Source organism: Gossypium hirsutum, chromosome D08 (assembly GCF_007990345.1).
Source record: "Gossypium hirsutum isolate 1008001.06 chromosome D08, Gossypium_hirsutum_v2.1, whole genome shotgun sequence".
In the NCBI taxonomy this organism is placed as follows: domain Eukaryota; kingdom Viridiplantae; phylum Streptophyta; class Magnoliopsida; order Malvales; family Malvaceae; genus Gossypium; species Gossypium hirsutum.
The window spans coordinates 7230095-7247234 of record NC_053444.1 but is presented as its reverse complement, the minus strand read 5'-3'; the positions used below and the strand labels follow the sequence as shown (position 1 = coordinate 7247234).

At 33.9% G+C, this 17140-nt stretch overlaps 1 protein-coding gene, 1 long non-coding RNA gene and 1 pseudogene across 2 annotated transcripts; 1 reads left to right on the top strand and 2 right to left on the bottom strand.

Moving 5' to 3' along the window:
- Positions 1-886: 886 nt before the first annotated feature.
- On the bottom strand, positions 887-6363 carry LOC107908408 (ribonuclease P protein subunit p29-like; annotated as a pseudogene).
- A 3416-nt stretch (positions 6364-9779) lies between these two features.
- LOC107915783 (carotenoid 9,10(9',10')-cleavage dioxygenase 1) lies at positions 9780-13999 on the top strand. The gene is made up of 14 exons (XM_041099721.1): positions 9780-10080; positions 10222-10292; positions 10402-10416; positions 10646-10757; positions 11001-11100; positions 11699-11761; positions 11904-12014; positions 12098-12285; positions 12522-12660; positions 12807-12924; positions 13004-13105; positions 13206-13457; positions 13543-13654; positions 13757-13999. The coding sequence occupies exons 1-14, from the start codon at positions 9838-9840 to the stop codon at positions 13781-13783; spliced, it is 1653 nt and encodes a 550-aa protein (XP_040955655.1). The 5' UTR covers positions 9780-9837; the 3' UTR covers positions 13784-13999.
- Positions 14000-14188: 189 nt separating this feature from the next.
- Positions 14189-15168, bottom strand: LOC107915790 (uncharacterized). The gene is made up of 2 exons (XR_005917422.1): positions 14635-15168; positions 14189-14538 (listed from the first exon to the last, which is right to left on the bottom strand). It is a non-coding gene; the product is annotated as an uncharacterized lncRNA (long non-coding RNA).
- Between the last annotated feature and the right edge of the window lie 1972 nt (positions 15169-17140).

The following is a 17140-nucleotide window of genomic DNA, read 5'->3' as shown; positions in this document are numbered from 1 at the left end:
AGTAAATAAACTTAAAATAAAAAACTATTATATTTTAAAAATAAAAAATATATATTTAATATTTTTTGGGCCGGGCCAAAAAAATCTGGCCCGAGGCCCGGCCCATTTTTTAAACGGGCCTAAAATTTTGCCCAAGCCCATATTTCAGGCCTATATTTTTACCCAAACCCTCTCATATTTCAGACGGGCCGTCGGGCCGGGCCGGGCCGCCCAGCTCATGGACAGGTCTACTTCGTCATTCCTTCCCCATTTATACATACAGCAATTAGAGAAAAAAAGAAAGGCTATTGAAGATTTGTCCTTTTCTTTTTTCAATTTATTTCTTCATGATTAAAAAAATTAAAATTAAAATTAAACTCAAATCTCAAATTTCACTTGAGCAGTTTTTCAAACACCAATGTACTAATGAAAGAAAGTAAAAAAGAATTATATTAATAAAACACCCTTCAATACTAAACTGGTAAGTGGTAACTATTCATCATCTTTGATACAAGTATTAGATCAAAATCCTCAAAAAAATGAAGATCTTTAATTATCACCTCAATTTTGGATTTAAGTTCACTGAGCCATGATATGGTTAGAAGCAAGGCAGTGAAAATTACAAGGGCCATGGGTATATGTATCTATATATGTGTGTCTTCCATAGCCAATTTTTTCCCCATAAACACAATATGGATGGATGGAATTGGAATGGTGGAGAAACGTGATGGGTGAGGGAAGAAGACAAGCTGCCAAATTTTTGGAAAGATTAATATATATATATATATATTAGTTGGAAATTACATGGAAAAATAATCTTACACGGTATCATTTACCAGAAGTCAACGTGGAACTTTGAGTGAAAAGGGAAGCCTAAAATGGAATGTTTAGTATAAATGTTAAAACATCACAAACCCGAGTTTCTTGAAGTGAGTTTGTCGCCTTGTCGTGTAATTTTCCAGCAATGAACTTGGAATATGAAGAGAGAGAACTTTTTGGGGACAACTGCAAACAGCATAAAATTGAATGGTTAAAGCATTGTTGTTAAAATCAAATAAATTATAACAAAAATTCACAAAAACAACAAAAGTTTGATAAAAGTTTTTAAAAGAGATGGTTGAATTACATGGGAATTTAGTGTCCTGGGTTATTAGACCAGGCAGTCTGACGAATCATAATACCACTCACTCCAGTGAAACTAGTAACCTTACACTCGGCCACTGTCAAAAAATATAGAGAAGATTACAACAGAAACCAACAAGAAAAAAATTGAAAAAGGTTTGCAAATGAATTCAATTAGTAACTACTGCATTCTTTAAGCCTGTGTGCTCCTTGTCCAACTCAAATAGCATACACAAACATTCTTTAGTTACACATGCTTTCAACAAATCGAATCTTTAGTTACCCTTTTGAATTGATTTAGATAAACTGTGACAAATGAATAGATAAAGGGTACCCACAGAGGAAATTATAATGGCTCCTATGGGTTTTTGTTTTTTCAAATTGGCTTTTGAAATTTCAAGAATCATTCTATTCTCAACGAGAGAAGTTCATAAATTCTTTCATAACAACATAGAAAATGAAGATTCCTCAAAGTAAACTTTATTATTGCATTCCTTCAAATACCTAATCGTTCCCATCAAATTAACATATATTGGTACAGTTTACGTATTTGTAAGTTGATTGAAGTGGGTAGAGTCTAAATGCATTTACTACTTCATAAAAGATAAAACTGCACAAACAATATGAATTATTGCTATAAAAGTAAAGTATAGACAACCTAGAATGAGAGCAACATGTAGATCTGCACCGATAAGACATTGAGCCAATTGTTTTTTCCTGCAATTGAGTGAGTAATAGATGTATCATTGGAATAAAATAATGTACGGCCCACTGATGTGATGTACTAGGGGTAATTAGGCACCATGCGTGGCGACACATTACCCCCTTGGGGTGACGCAAGTCCTTAGGTGCCCTCAATAGAATGTTGGTGAACAGGGGAGAGCAAGCATGACAGTAGCTAGTTGAACTATACCTTGTGGACTGAGATGAGTGACGAGCACACGTGTCCTTGATAGAAAAGTTGGTTTGGGTCAAACATTCAATCGGGTTATAGCATGCTCTATATCCTATATAAGACAACTTTTCTCCCGCCTTGTCGAAGGAGAGTTATAAAATGACTCTTCTGAGACAAGCTTACACAAACAAGTCTTGCAGTTGAGGCTTGTTATATACATTTTATTGTAACGTGTCACCAAGCATGGCGCCTAGTTACCCCTAGTACGTCATGACATCAGTGTATCACGCCTTATAAATACAAAGATGAACCTCCATGAGGAGGAAGAGAGAAATGAACACTCAACAATAAGTAAAATGAGATGATATCTCACCTAGTAGTTTTGATAAGTTGATTCACGTAGCCTTTCCACATTTCATGCATTGGTTTAAATGTATCAAATCTGAAGATCAAAGACATGCCAAATATTTTCAAAATAAATGGTAGAAATGAACATCATCACTAAACCACAAACGTATAAAAAGTAAATAAAGTATACCATTAACAAAGAAATACTAACTAAAATCCTTTAGTTTTAATCTCCTTTCCTTTCCGTTTTAATAATCAACAAGTTGATTTGTTATTTTATCCTTATTATTCTTCATATTTGGAACAAAAACATCCCCCGTAATCTATTTCCAAATACACATATGTAAACACTTGCTAATATCCTCACTCTTTCAATGCGAAGTGAAGAACAATGCAACACAACGACATATAATTAATAATCCTACAACAATAGAAAAAGGGAAAAGAGCATCAATTTTGTCCTTGTTATAATACTCACTTTTGCATAGCTTGAGGCAACTCATGTAACAACCCATTTTTGGGTCAAATTGGAACAGTGGTTTTGAGACCACAAATCTGAAGTCAAAATATTAATTTTATTATTACATTAAAGTTTACAGCATGATAGAATTATTAGATGAAAGTTTCGTAAAGAAATTTTACTGTTTGAATGCTTAATTCAGTAAAAAGGACTAAATCGCGTAAAGCGTAAAAGTTGAGTTCTAATAGCTAAAAGTATTAAATAGCTATAGGGCTTTAAAGTGGAAGTCCTTATATGGTAATTAGCCCATTGGAGTTGATAGTGAATTTTAATGGCTTGGCATTTGTGTAATTTTTAAAGTTTTTAAAGGTTAATTAAGTAAATTGGTAATTAATGATTATTATAATAAAACAAATTAAGTTACCATCTTTCTTTCATCACTTTCAACCGAAAGTTAGGGATTTGGAAGCATTTTTGTGCTTAAGCATTCGACAATCTCATTCTTGCCTATATTTTTGTTCAGTTTTTAATTATTTATATGTTTTTGTGATCGTTGCAACTAGTACTAGCTAGCTCGTGTCTTCGATTTTAAAATTGTTAAAGATTTTGATAGTTTCCATTGATGAGCTTATGTGTTCTTTGATGTTTAATGGTGAAATATGAATATTTGATGTTAGATTTTCATATTTTATAAAGTGATTTTTTTATGAAAATGCAAATTAGGGATTAAATTGTGAAAAGATGAAAATGTGGGGTTAAAAGTGTGAGTAAATGTGAAATATGGGCTGCTAGGGGCACTATGGTAATTCGGCCAAGCATGAGTCTTGTTGAATTTTATGAATTTTGTGTATTTATGAAATAGGGTTGTAAGAAATATGAAAGTTTAGGGCCAAAGTGCAAATTGGCTTAAATATGTGTTTTTGGGCTGAATTGAATGATTATATGATTAAATAAGTTAATTTTCAATACATATAGATCAAGAAAAGAGGAATCCGAAATTAGGTCGGGGGAAAGGTAAAATTATCGAGTAATCGATCCGATTCGTCAATTCCGAGTACGAGGTAAGTTCGTAATGTGATGATTTCATTATAATGCATGTTAAATGCTTTGGTTATGCCTAAACTGTGATTACGAGATTTTCATTAATGTATGAATTGTAAATACGACTTTACGGATATATCCGAAGGTAGAATCGACAAGCTAGAAATCTCGGTTGAACCTTAGGAATAGAATTGGATACTTGTGAAACGTTATAAGTTGATATACCGATTTGGTTTTGGGCCATGCATATAGGATGAGTTGGCTACGGGCCATGATATTAGCACTTCAGGTGTGATTTATACCGATTTGGCTTCGAGCCATGCATATCGGATAAATTGGTTTCGGGCCATAATAATAGTTCTTTGGATAAGTTACCTTGATTTGGCTACGGGCCATGGTATAGGTACTTATCATATGAGACATTTGAGTATCCGATTTCTATTCTGAATGGTTCAATGAGTAAATGAATGAGATGATTGAGAAAGAGGTTAGTACGAGACGATACAGGTACGTATAGAACCTATTCGAGTATTTAATGGAGAAAGATAATGAAATGGTATTTGATCATGTTTCAAGACATGAGAAGGTTTGTTGTAATTGTATATATGGTGATGTTATGTACAATTAGTTGAATTGTATGTATTTGATGTATTGAATCATTCACTTACGAGCTTACTAAGCTATGAAGCTTACTTCGTGTTATTTTCTTATGTTTTATAGAGAATCAAGGCTAGCTCGAATCCAAAAGTTGTCGGGAACATCATCGCGCTATCGGACATCTAAGTTGGTACTTTTGAATTGTATATATATGGTATATGGCATGTATAGGCTAGTGTCATCTTGGTATGTTTTGAGTTATGATATTAGCCATTAGATTTGGCTTATAAAGGTTGGTGTGTATTTGGCCATATGAATTGGTTGTTTAAGTGTTAAGAAAATGCATGTTTGAACTTAAGATGAACTTATGGTTATAGTAAGTTAAATTGATATACTTTTGAGTTAGTTTGGTACTAAAATTGAAATGAAATGAACGGAGTTTATTAGTTAACTTTTATATAGTATTATGAATGTTGTTGATCAATTTGATAAGTAAATGTTTTAGGCATGATTTAAATATGTTTGAACGTGAAAATGTGTTGGTTCCATATTGATTGTAAATTGGTTGCGGTTGAATTGCAGGGAATGTTAGATATTTATAAATGGGTTATATTGAGTTCGCACAAAAAAAATTCTCGAGTTTCTGAATTAGTCCCGAATCACTCCTAACTCGTATTATAGGCCTCGAGGGTTTATCTAAGGGACTTTAAGATTATTTTATATTGTATTTGATAATTATTTGTATATTAATTGTAAATTGTCCGATAGATCCAGTAATACTCCATAACCCTGCTCCGGTGACGGACACGGGTTAGGAGTGTTACAACTCAAATTCTCCAAACTTCTTAAGTTGCTTCATCGACATATGTCTTTTAGAGAGCTTAGAGTGGTTCTTCAAAGCCTTAATTTGAGAGTTGATAGACATAAGTAGACCTTTAACAAAATTATCAAGAAGGATTCAATTGTCGAATTTAATACTTCTAGATCCTTACATATATTTTTTAGCTGAATCACCATCTTGAAGAAGTTCATACAATATCTTATCTGCCATGCTTCTCTTTTTTTTTTTTTTGGAGAACTATGAAAAAAGACATCAACATTACATCTGTTCTACTAACTACAAAGTCTTAAAGCACCATTATTCAAATAACAAAATATTACATTGGAATCAGCTAGTAAAAAAATTTCATGCATAGGTTCCGATAGCTTGGAATATACTTCACCATTTTCTTCAACATCTATATATGTAAAATTATAATTCATCTCATATCAAAACAAAGATATAATACATATTGAAATATTCACAATCAGCAATACTAGAAGCTACTTTGTAAACTAGAGGAACCCAAGAAGGAGAAATTTACTAAATATAACACATAAATGAAACATAAATTAACCAAAAGAGCATTGAATATTTATATATATACAGAGAGAGAGAGAGAGAGGAAGATAAGTGAAAACTTTTGGAAACCTTTCTTCGATAATGCATTGGAGGAAAGAGCAATGGGTGCTTTACTGTTAGAAATTTATTTTCCATCTTCTTCAACCAATGTTTTTTTTTTCTATTCTTCAAGAAACTCGAGAAAAATGGTGCTTCATCGATTCAATCCACTTTGCCACCATTAGCAACGATTTACAGTTCCTTTCTTCTTTTACTTTTGTTTAAGTTCTATTATTGTTATTTTTATTTTGCTTATTTGAATTTATTGTAGTTTAATTTTGTTGTTATTAGATTTTGGTTAGTTGGTTAGTATATTTAATAGATAGTTTAAATTTAAAAGATAGAAAACATGCCTCCAAGAACAATAAAGGGAACGAGATCCCAACCAGAACCACCTTCATAGCTGAAGTATGTTCTGGTTAAATTTAAATCGAAAGAGACCGAAGCTTTTTTCTTAACCATTCCAGGACGAACGTTCATCCTTGAAAGAGGTTTCAACCCAACTGCATCGCATTGCGAAGAGATATGGGATCTTGTACGCTTTCATGGTTGGATGAATTTCTCTTTAGTCCTGACAACACAGGTCGTTATATCAGTAGTTTTAGAGTTTTACTCCAATTTAAAAAAAAATCATGTGTTTGTTAAGAGTAAAATTTTTTTTACTCCATTCGCGATTATTATGGCGTCCCTCATTATAGAAGGGATAAGTTGTCTAATTTGTACCTCAAAAAATTTATTAATGTTGACATGGATGTCGTTTTATCATATTTAACTGAAGGTCGAGGAGAGTGGAAGCGTGAGGGGTATTTTAATCACCTATTGTCTTTTAAACAAGCTATCATGTTTCCGATTGCGAAACTATAGCTGCAGTTTATCTGCACTCGTATTTGTCCCCTGCTTAACACTAATACTGTTAACATGTTTCGAGCTGCCGTATTATATTGTATTTTGCAGAGAAAGAGAATTTGTCTTGGGAGATGGATCAACAAAGAAATCTGACAATGTGTGTTAGGGATAAAGGTTGGCATATATTTTTCGCACCTAATCACGGACTTGTGCTGTCGAGTAGGGGTGTTCATAGATCCAACCGAGTAGTTCCATCGCCCCACATAGAGCATAATAGAAGATACCATGCTCTGACAATTTTAGGAGCTACAAAGGAAGCAAATCCGTGAGTGGAATCAATGGCAGAAGAACAAGATGGATTTGCCTTCGGCACCACTGAAGAAACCTATGAAAAAGAGGGTGTAGGAAGGCACGGATTGGCAACGTAAGTTGTTCAAAGAGATGCATCGCACCACTCGCATGATAGGGGCAATGAGACCATTTCTTGATAGACTAGCCTTACCATGACTAGCCTTACCACTCGAAGGAAGAAACAAGAGAAAATGAGGATTATGAGGCGACGGAGGCCGATGACTTCTAGCCTTACCATGACGACTTTGAAGAGGTCTTTGCGCCTGCGCACCCGTCCACTAAGAGCGTCATCATCAAAGACCCTAACGACCAACCCATGCAATCTTATAATAGGAAGGTCGTCAAGGGAAAGGGCAAAAGGGATCACGGGACTGAGTGAGGGTCCCGGAGATGATTCGAATTAGTTACATGTTTACACAGTCTTTTATTGTTATTTTTGTGGCATGTAAACTATTTAAACTTCTGAACTATTTTGGATTTGTTTTTAGTTATTTTTATTTTTATTATTTACGTTTGTATTGTGTTCCTTTGTTTCTATGTGCAACCGATCACCCAAAGCTACACTACAATCTCGAGTTTTAACGAGGAGGTGGATGACTCGAGCTAGTCTAACACTCCTTCTAAGGACGTTCGGTAACCTCTTATCTTTCATTTTATGCACACATTACGGATAATTTGTAGTTTAATTGGGGGGTGCACATAGTTTTGTTTTCTTTGTTTTGTGTTTTTGTGTTTATTTCAGTTTTTAAGCACTTTTAAAAAAAAAATTTAAAATTCCAAAAATATTTTTGTTTATTTTATTTGTTTTGTGTATTTGCATGGTGTTTGGACAATCATTGGGCAATAGACCAGTGGTGGTAAATATCAAATAAGTATGTTGAATTGCCAAGCATGTAAATTTTGATTAATACTAGATAACTTGATGTTCTAAATTATAGACTAATTAGTTCGATTAGTTAATTTGTATAACAGAGTAGAGACAATAAATTTTAATGAAAACGTATAAAGTGTGTAACGTATACAGCGTGTCATAGGATGAATAAAGTGTGTGGATCCTTATAGATAAATAAATTGAATTGTTAATTGTTCATTTGAATAAATGCATGCATGATTGGAATTGTGTTTTGTGAATATTTCGGGAAAGACCTTAGGCATTGTTCATTTAGCCTAGAGTCTAAAAACTTTACCTTTTGCTATATACCACTAGTTCCCATATTTTGAGTCACAAGTATCCTTTTCTTATTAAGTCTTAATATGGAAGCCTTCAGCCTAAATGAGTCGAGAACCCAACCCTTCATTGTCTTGAATGCTAAAACGCACTATGTAATGGACGTTGGGCCATGGACATTGAGGGTTAGGTAGAAACGTTATGTTGATTTCTTGTGTGAAACATATAGAACTTTGCTAAGTCGAGTCATAAAACAAAAGAGAAAAATACAAAAAGAAAAATGACGAGTGAATAAAAGCATTGTGAGGGTTAAAAGCATTGTGAGTGAAAGAGTGCAAAATGTAAAAAAGAGCTTAAACGAAATCAAAGTCGAGCTCGGAAAGAAAATCTTTCATGTCATAATGTATTAGTACTTGTTAGTTTTGTATGTTCTAATATTGCACAATATATTCTAAAATTTTGGAGAAATAAGATAGGTGAGAGAAGAAGGCGAGCTTGTAAATTAATTAGGGACAAATAGGAAAAAATGTCATGTAATTAACCATTTTTAGTGCTTGAAACCAATTTGAGATATCTTTTGTTTGAACTCCGAACCATCCTTAAACCTTAAAACGTTACAAGCCTAGAAGACCTTTGGAACCAGAATAATTCACTAACATAATATTTTTTGAATTGCTTGCATTTGTCCGGATGAATGGCCAATTCATTTTAGATATCTATGAGTAATCCATATAATTCATTTTGATGGATAACACTTGTGCATACATTCATTTTAATTGCCTCTATATTTATTAGTACTTTAACTTATTGAACTAATTGTGTTTGCATTAAGAATATCCCAGTTAGCTAGATATCACTCTTAAGTTACATGTGAGTTAGTTCTCATACAAGTTCAATGTTTTGCCACCATGTGAGCTAATTGTCCAATTTAGTTCAAGGGTAGTCTTTTTGCATGTTTTATATGTTTGCTTGAGGACAAGTAAAGAATTAAGTGTAGGGGAGTTTGATATGTCGTAATTTGATATGCCAAATTAGGCTTCCCCACTATATTTAAGGAGCATCCTTGTGCTATCCAGCCTTTAAAAATTTAACCCTTTGCTTTTATTTTTTTTTTTTTAAAATTAGTATTTCTTTTTATTTAATTTGAAAATTAAATATTAATTGATAACAATATTGATGAATTTTTGTATAATTTAAACTATTCAAAGATTAGATTTAAAAATTAGGTTAATATTGATAAAATATAATCAATTTGAATTAATATTTGATGCATGATGCATCACTAAGTAATTTGAATTCAATTTAGTTATTTTTTTGATTGTGTGATTATTTTATTCATCAATGGTTAATAGGATTATACACCGCCAAGTTCATCAAGTATAAATCCATTAAAATATAGTAGAAGTTAGATTAAATTTTAAAAGTATGAAGAGTACAAGAACCGATATTAGAAATTAGACCAAAATATAATTTAATCTCTAAAATGACGTGGCCCCCTATATACCAACAAGTACCATCCACTTGGATACAATAATTTATGCACACTTCCCCGGTTTCTCCACCACCATCAGTTTCAGAATAGGAGAGAAATGGCGGAGGACAAGGCGAAGCTGGTGAACGATGACGGTGTGGGAGCTGAAAAGGGAATCCTGGAGGTGAAACCCAGCCCCCAAAAAGGTCTAAAATCGACACTGATTGACTGGTTGGAGCAGCTGATAGTTAAGCTTATGTATGATTCTTCTCAGCCTCAACATTATCTATCGGGTAACTTCGGTCCTGCTCCTACCGAAACTCCTCCCACCCATAATCTTCCCGTCAAAGGCCATCTCCCTGTAAGCTGATTTAGCTGAAACTGATTGCTATTTGGATTCACTTAATGAATTAAATAGTTTTACTTTTTGTTTTCCATTGTTTATTATTGTGTGATATTAGTAATATAATATTTTCTGGGAATTTTGTATGTGTTTTTCCAGGAATGTTTGAATGGTGAATTTGTAAGGGTTGGGCCTAACCCCAAGTTTCCTCCTGTTGCTGCATATCACTGGTATGTTTATTTTCAACTCTTCTGTTTTTTTTTCTTGTGAATTAACTTTCATGGTCATCACTTCTAATTCTTTGTTCTTTTTTTTCTTCGTAATTTCTTTGCCTTCCAGGTTTGATGGAGATGGGTATGTTTGCTTCAATTTAACCATTTATATAGCACTACTTCTTTGCTTTAGTTGCCCACTGGTTCTCTGATTAACTGCTTTATGTATTGCTCCAACTATGTGGATGCTTGTCATAGTGCCAATTCAGATCTTGTTCTTTGCTTCTTACCTTTTACTTGATGTGGTTGCACTTGCATGATATGACAGAATTAACATAATGTAACCTGTTTGTTGATTGTGGAATTTATAGAATGATTCATGGTCTGCGCATCAAAGATGGAAAGGCAACATATGTGTCTCGTTTTGTCAAGACATCGCGTCTTAAACAAGAAGAGTTTTTCGGGGGGTCAAAATTTATGAAGGTATATCTTGCAAGTTGCCTTCTTGACACAAAAGGTTGAAATTATTCATTGTAATGTTAGCTAAGTTGTACCGGCTATGTTTTTATTCCACTAAGCTGCTTCTAAGTAGTGGGGCCTTTTGAAAACTAAACAGCAATGACTGACCTGCAGTTAGAAGCTTTAAGTTCAATTTTAACTGTGTAAAACCTCTGTTGCAAATGCTTGGCATGTCGCTATCCTCTTCTTGAATATGATATTTCTCAGGTTGGAGACCTTAAAGGATTATTTGGATTGCTCATGGTCAATATATATAAGCTGAGAGAAAAGGCTAAAGTGTTAGATTTATCATACGGAAATGGAACAGGTAATTTTGTTGAGTCTGTTTCTGCTAAATGCAAAGATAATGCAATGGATTACATGTGATGTTCCAGGTAATTTTGTTGAGTCTGTTTCTGCTAAATGCAAAGATAATGCAATGGATTACATGTGATGTTCCATTAATATACAGTTGCACAAATTTTTTAGAAAGGATTTTATTGCTTATGCATTTGTGCTTTATCTCTATTGAGTGCTAGTATTTGTATGCTCTGGTGTCTGTTCCATATAGAGAGAGTAAAGATATGGCTGCATGGTTCTAAGATGCCTATGTTATTTCTCCAAACCTTCATAGAAAGGAAATGTTAGTAGAACATTGAGTGAGTTAGAATGTATTATAGATTACATCTTCATTCTGATCCATTGAGTTGATGTGGTACATTTCCAGATGGGGGCTCCGAAACTTATGTGTCCTTTAATTTATTTCATGATCCTTGGCAGTGGCACATATATCCCTTAAAATGCAATCTGAAAACAATTTCACCCTTTCCATTTTTTTGTTGTTGCTCATCACTGGTAGTTTACCTGTTTTAAAATATTTATCTTATTGATGTGAGACTCTGACCTGCCATATAATAATTGAACAGCTAATACAAATCTCATATATCACCATGGGAAACTTTTGGCACTTCAAGAGGCCGATAAACCTTGTAAGTTTGTCTTCTCTCTTTCAGTTTTCTGTTAAGAAAGAATGGGGGTTTAAGGATGCTAACATTCACATCTATTTGCATTTCTTATTATTTCTTTGATGAAGCTTGGGTACTAAATTGTATTGCCTGTTATAACAAACAGATGTGCTCAAAGTTTTGGAGGATGGAGATCTCCAAACTCTTGGCATGATTGACTATGACAAGCGGTTGGCACATTCCTTCACTGCTCATCCAAAGGTTGATCCAGTCACTGGTGAGACACATTATTTAAAAAGGAGATAAGTTATTAGTTACTGGTGGTGAAACACTTTTGATTTATGATGTTTCTGCATGCAGGTGAGATGTTTACTTTTGGTTATGGACACGAAGGGCCACCTTATATTACATACAGAGTTATTTCAAAAGATGGTTTCATGCACGACCCAGTTCCAATAACAATATCAGAACCAATCATGATGCATGACTTTGCAATTACTGAGAATTATGCAATTTTCTTGGATCTTCCCTTGTATTTTCGACCAAAGGTATGCCACTTTCAATAGAAATTTCTGTTTATTTTTCTATCAGATGCCAGCTTTCAAACTCTTGTTGAGGTTGATATGTGACTTGCGTGCCTAAAATGTTCTATGATTTGTCAAGAACTTTTATTTTTGGTGGGTAATTAAGACTATTGATGTACCATAATAGAATTTAGCTTCTGACATCATTGTTGAGAATCATAGTAATTGCATCTTATGATTGTTGACATTTAAATTTTCAGGATATGGTTAAAGACAAGAAGCTGATATACTCATTTGATGCTTCAAAGAAGGCTCGCTTTGGTGTCCTTCCACGATATGCAAAGGATGACCTGCTAATCAGATGGTTTGAGCTTCCTAATTGCTTTATATTCCACAATGGTATTGTATGCATTTTATCATTTTTTTAACTCAATCCTTTATTTATACCTACTTCCAGTTTGGATAAAATTGTTATATGCTTAATATTTTATCAAGTACATGGATGGATTAGACACTTAACTGCTTTTATGATGTTCTGTTTCTAGCGAATGCTTGGGAGGAGGGAGACGAAGTTGTTCTGATCACTTGCCGTCTTGAGAACCCAGATCTAGACATGGTCAATGGGGAGGTCAAAGAGAAGCTTGAAAATTTCTCAAATGAGCTGTGAGAACTCTGGCCTCTTATGTGCATATGCAAATGACCTTTGTACAAGGTTGTTTCTCATTTTTATCATTTAAATCAGGTATGAGATGAGGTTCAACATGAAAAGTGGTCTTGCTTCACAGAAGAAACTATCAGCTTCTGCTGTGGATTTCCCCAGGGTGAATGAATACTACACTGGCAGGTACATGATCTAAAAACATAACGTATGATATGCTTACCTTCTTTGATCGAAGTTTATACTTCTGACTTGTCATTTTTTTCCATCTCTTGTGTGAATTTAGAAAACAAAGGTATGTGTATGGAACCATTTTGGACAGCATTGCGAAAGTCAAGGGGATTGTGAAATTTGATCTGCACACGGAACCAGAGGCAGGAAAAGAAAAGATTGAAGTTGGGGGAAATGTTGTTGGGGTATTTGACTTGGGTCCTGGTAGATTCGGTTCAGAAGCTGTTTTTGTGCCTCGTGAGCCTGGGACCACTTGTGAAGAAGACGATGGCTACTTGATATTCTTTGCACATGATGAAAATACTGGGTATGTCTCTCCCTTACCCTTGCCATACACTATCTGAATATTTCGTTTGCTCGGTCTTTTCTGACTATTGTTTTCGACTGAACAGAAAATCAGCAGTGAATGTGATTGATGCAAAAACGATGTCAGCAGATCCTGATGCAGTTGTTGAATTACCCTACAGGGTTCCTTATGGGTTTCATGCTTTCTTTGTGACAGAGGTTAGTATAAGCATAACAAATAATTTAACATCTAGAGATGATAAAATCTTTCTGCTTTTCTAATTTTGTGTGATTTTTTGGCTTTTGCTTCCCGTGGAACAGGAACAACTTAAAGAGCAAGCAAACTAGAAATTGTTGGAGACTTCTATTTTCAGACAAATTAAGAGACAAGACGCATTATATTACCAGCTGACAGCAGTGTTGTTGACAACTGGTTTTTTTTTTCTTTTTCTGTAAGACCAATAATGCTTCTCCTGTATTATACACATTTATAACTGTCTTGGGCATGTAAAAAAAATACCATACTTTTAAAATTTTAGCCAATGGGAAAGGTCTTCATTTGTATAGAGTTCTCGGGGCCAGGGGATGATATTTGGCGCTATTCACGAGCCTCCTCAAAAGGTATCAAGCATGCATTGCATATACCTCCGTTTTCCAGCAGAGCGTTAACCAAAAATCTCAATGCCTCAGATTTGTCTTTTTATCATTTAGACGCGTTTCTCATATAAGAACTAGAAAAATAAGAGGAAAGGAGAGAAGCAACAGCAGGAAGCACTTATACATTATTAAGGCCACACTCATGTAAATGCTAAAACTCTTTAGTCATACGTAAATTCTGCTTCAGTACACAAGTTCTAATATAAGTTGTTTCAAATTATACACTTTTGTAGGTAGCACGATACCACACACGATACCACACATTATCTTTCTACAACGGGATCAATAGGAGGAACAGCAGTGTGTGGATAAAACCAAAGACCACATACTTCCTCATACGATAACCCCTTAACCAAACCAAAGCCAAGAATGATTTGCCTGAGAGACGCCACTCTGGGAGGGATTCCGCCACCCAACATCTAAGGGGCAAATACCTCCAGCGCTGCCTATATAAAAAAGACTCCATTAGATACAGAGACATAAAATCGACACGAGTTACCAAACACTAAACATGCAGAGCGATGTGGGATAGAGTCACCCACCTCAAGGAGGAATCTCATTTAATTGAAGGGGCCCCATGTTGTGCCCCATTCCTTTGCACGATATCCCTCTGCTGGCGGAAGTAGTTACCCTTCTCAGCATTATTAGATGATAAGTGGAGTGTACTATTAGCTAAAGGCTGTGCTTTATGCAAATCCTTAACTAGTGACACATTTCCCTCTTGCTGTCCGTAGAAGGAACTCAAATTTCCAGTACCACTGGAAGATAAGCACTCAAACCCAGATAAGTGAGCTGATTTAGCTGAAATGTTTTCATCTGAATTCATACCCTTTTCTGAGTTAGGACTGGTGATGTGATCATCCAGCTTCTTTTTATTCAGAAAACGACCTCCACTACCCCTAGCCCTTCTCATAGCATGCAGATGCCGTGATTCATGAAGGTATGGCTGTAGTCAATGCCAACACAATTTCAGTCCTGAGCCTCTCCAATTATACTTTTCTTGCATTTTTATTTATTGAAAGTTATATTGTATTTTTCATAATTTAAGATTTAATTATAAATTTTAAAATGATTAATATTTATAAACCATAAAATAATTAAGAAAATTACATGAATAATAAAAAAATATCTTATTCGAGTGACATGTATCTATACCTAAACCTAACAGTGCAAAATAGATTTGGTTGTGGAAAATTACGAAAAGAAAACAAATTGGAGATCAAACTCAAATGTGTTGGATTGGTATTATGGATAAGCGATTAAGCACGTAGTGGAAGTTCCAACTTACAACAAGCCGCCGTCCCACTAATATTCATCACTTAAATCTATAACCTTTTTATTACTTAATCCAATCCAACCAAACTGACCTTTATATATGCCTACATTTTATACCACTTCATAATATCGAATATATATATATATAAAATTTTGACTAATTAACTTCAATTAAAATAAATTAATTGAGAATTGAGAATTTCTAAAGGGAAAATTCTCTTTCTAAACCCAAAATTTTCAATTTGTTGTTAAATCCACGGAAAGTCAAATGGTTTCTACAGGGAATAAACTAATAATGAAAATGGCTATCGGCCAGCACCACCATTTTTGTATTACATGAATAAAATATATAGGCAAGCTGAATGACCGGCAAAAATTCCCCCTTCTTGATGGTAATCATTACGAGACACATGGATTGATCCAAACTTATATTTAAATATCATTTTCGTTTGTGTTTAAGGATAGCGCCCCCATTAACATTCTATACCTATCATCACCCTCTATATTATATTTATTTTTTTAATCAAATTAATCAGTGGGACATTAATATCTTTAAATATTTTATTTGAATGTCTCTCACGTCTTCTTGTATGAACACCTCTTACAACCATAAAAAAGATATCGTGATGCCACTAAGAGTGTTTACTACATCAAATCCAATCTTACTAATGTTTCAAACTTTCCAAGGTAACCAATTTCGAAAACAATTATATTTGGGCCATACTCTAATTTGGGCCTAAATTTAACAATACTAAAGATGCAATCATAAGATTAAGGGTCTACCCCAAGCCCTCATTCATCTATAAATATCTCTTTTTAATAAAGAGAAAGGAACAAGACCAAATGCATAACCTATACTCTACACATATAATTCTAAATCACTAATTTTAGAGACTCTTCTTCACACTATCTACGATATGAATCACCTCCATCCCAGTCATTCTTTACATCTCTTATGATGTAAATTATTACCTTTGTATCGTCCAACACCTTAATAACTTTATTATTATAACAAAACTCAAAATAGATACAAAATCTCAATTTTACCATTTCAAAATCTTATTTAACTTCTACATTTTTTTTTATATAAATGCGCTTTGATATAAGTTCTTTTTTCACATTTATTTATAAAACACAAAATAGATAACTCGATTGGACTCATACTAACACTTAGACACAATTGTCAACTGATACTAGAGTCGTTCATGGGAAAGGTCAAGTCAGGTTGAGGCCCAACTAAAAAAATTTAAGTCCAAGCTCATTTTCGAGCCGACTTGTCGAAAAAGTTCGTTTCACAATTCAAAATTTAATAAAATATTTTTAATTTATATTTTTTATAATTAAATTTAAATAATAATAAAAATATTACTTAAATTGGACCTGGCTCGAGATGCAAAAATTTTTATTCAAAGCCCGGTCTGAGCTAGGCAAACTACTTTACCCTTGCATTGATCTAACCAGCACCAACAATGACACGTTTGATACACATACAACATATCATACTTAGGACATAATGATGGGGCCCATCCTTTTCAGGTCTTGTCACGTCTTCATCATTTTTATTAGGGTAAAATACAAGGGATTTTTTATCCAAATAATATTAAAAAACAATTAATTATGAAAAAGATATAGAAAATAAAATAATTACAAAAAAGTGTTCTGACGGGCCACTTGAGATATTGGCGGCATTAGACTAAAATGTGATGATCTAAAAACTCTAGGAACCTTATATGAAAATTTCCTTTTTAATTGGTAGCTAAAAAGACCCTTGAA

Coding starts and splice junctions, on each gene's coding strand:
- LOC107915783 (XM_041099721.1), top strand. CDS start 9,838: ATGGCGGAGGACAAGGCGAAGCTGGTGAACGATGACGGTGTGGGAGCT. Junction 12,015..12,097: donor AAAGGTTGATCCAGTCACTG/GTGAGACACATT, acceptor TTCTGCATGCAG/GTGAGATGTTTACTTTTGGT. Junction 12,661..12,806: donor TTGCTTTATATTCCACAATG/GTATTGTATGCA, acceptor TTCTGTTTCTAG/CGAATGCTTGGGAGGAGGGA.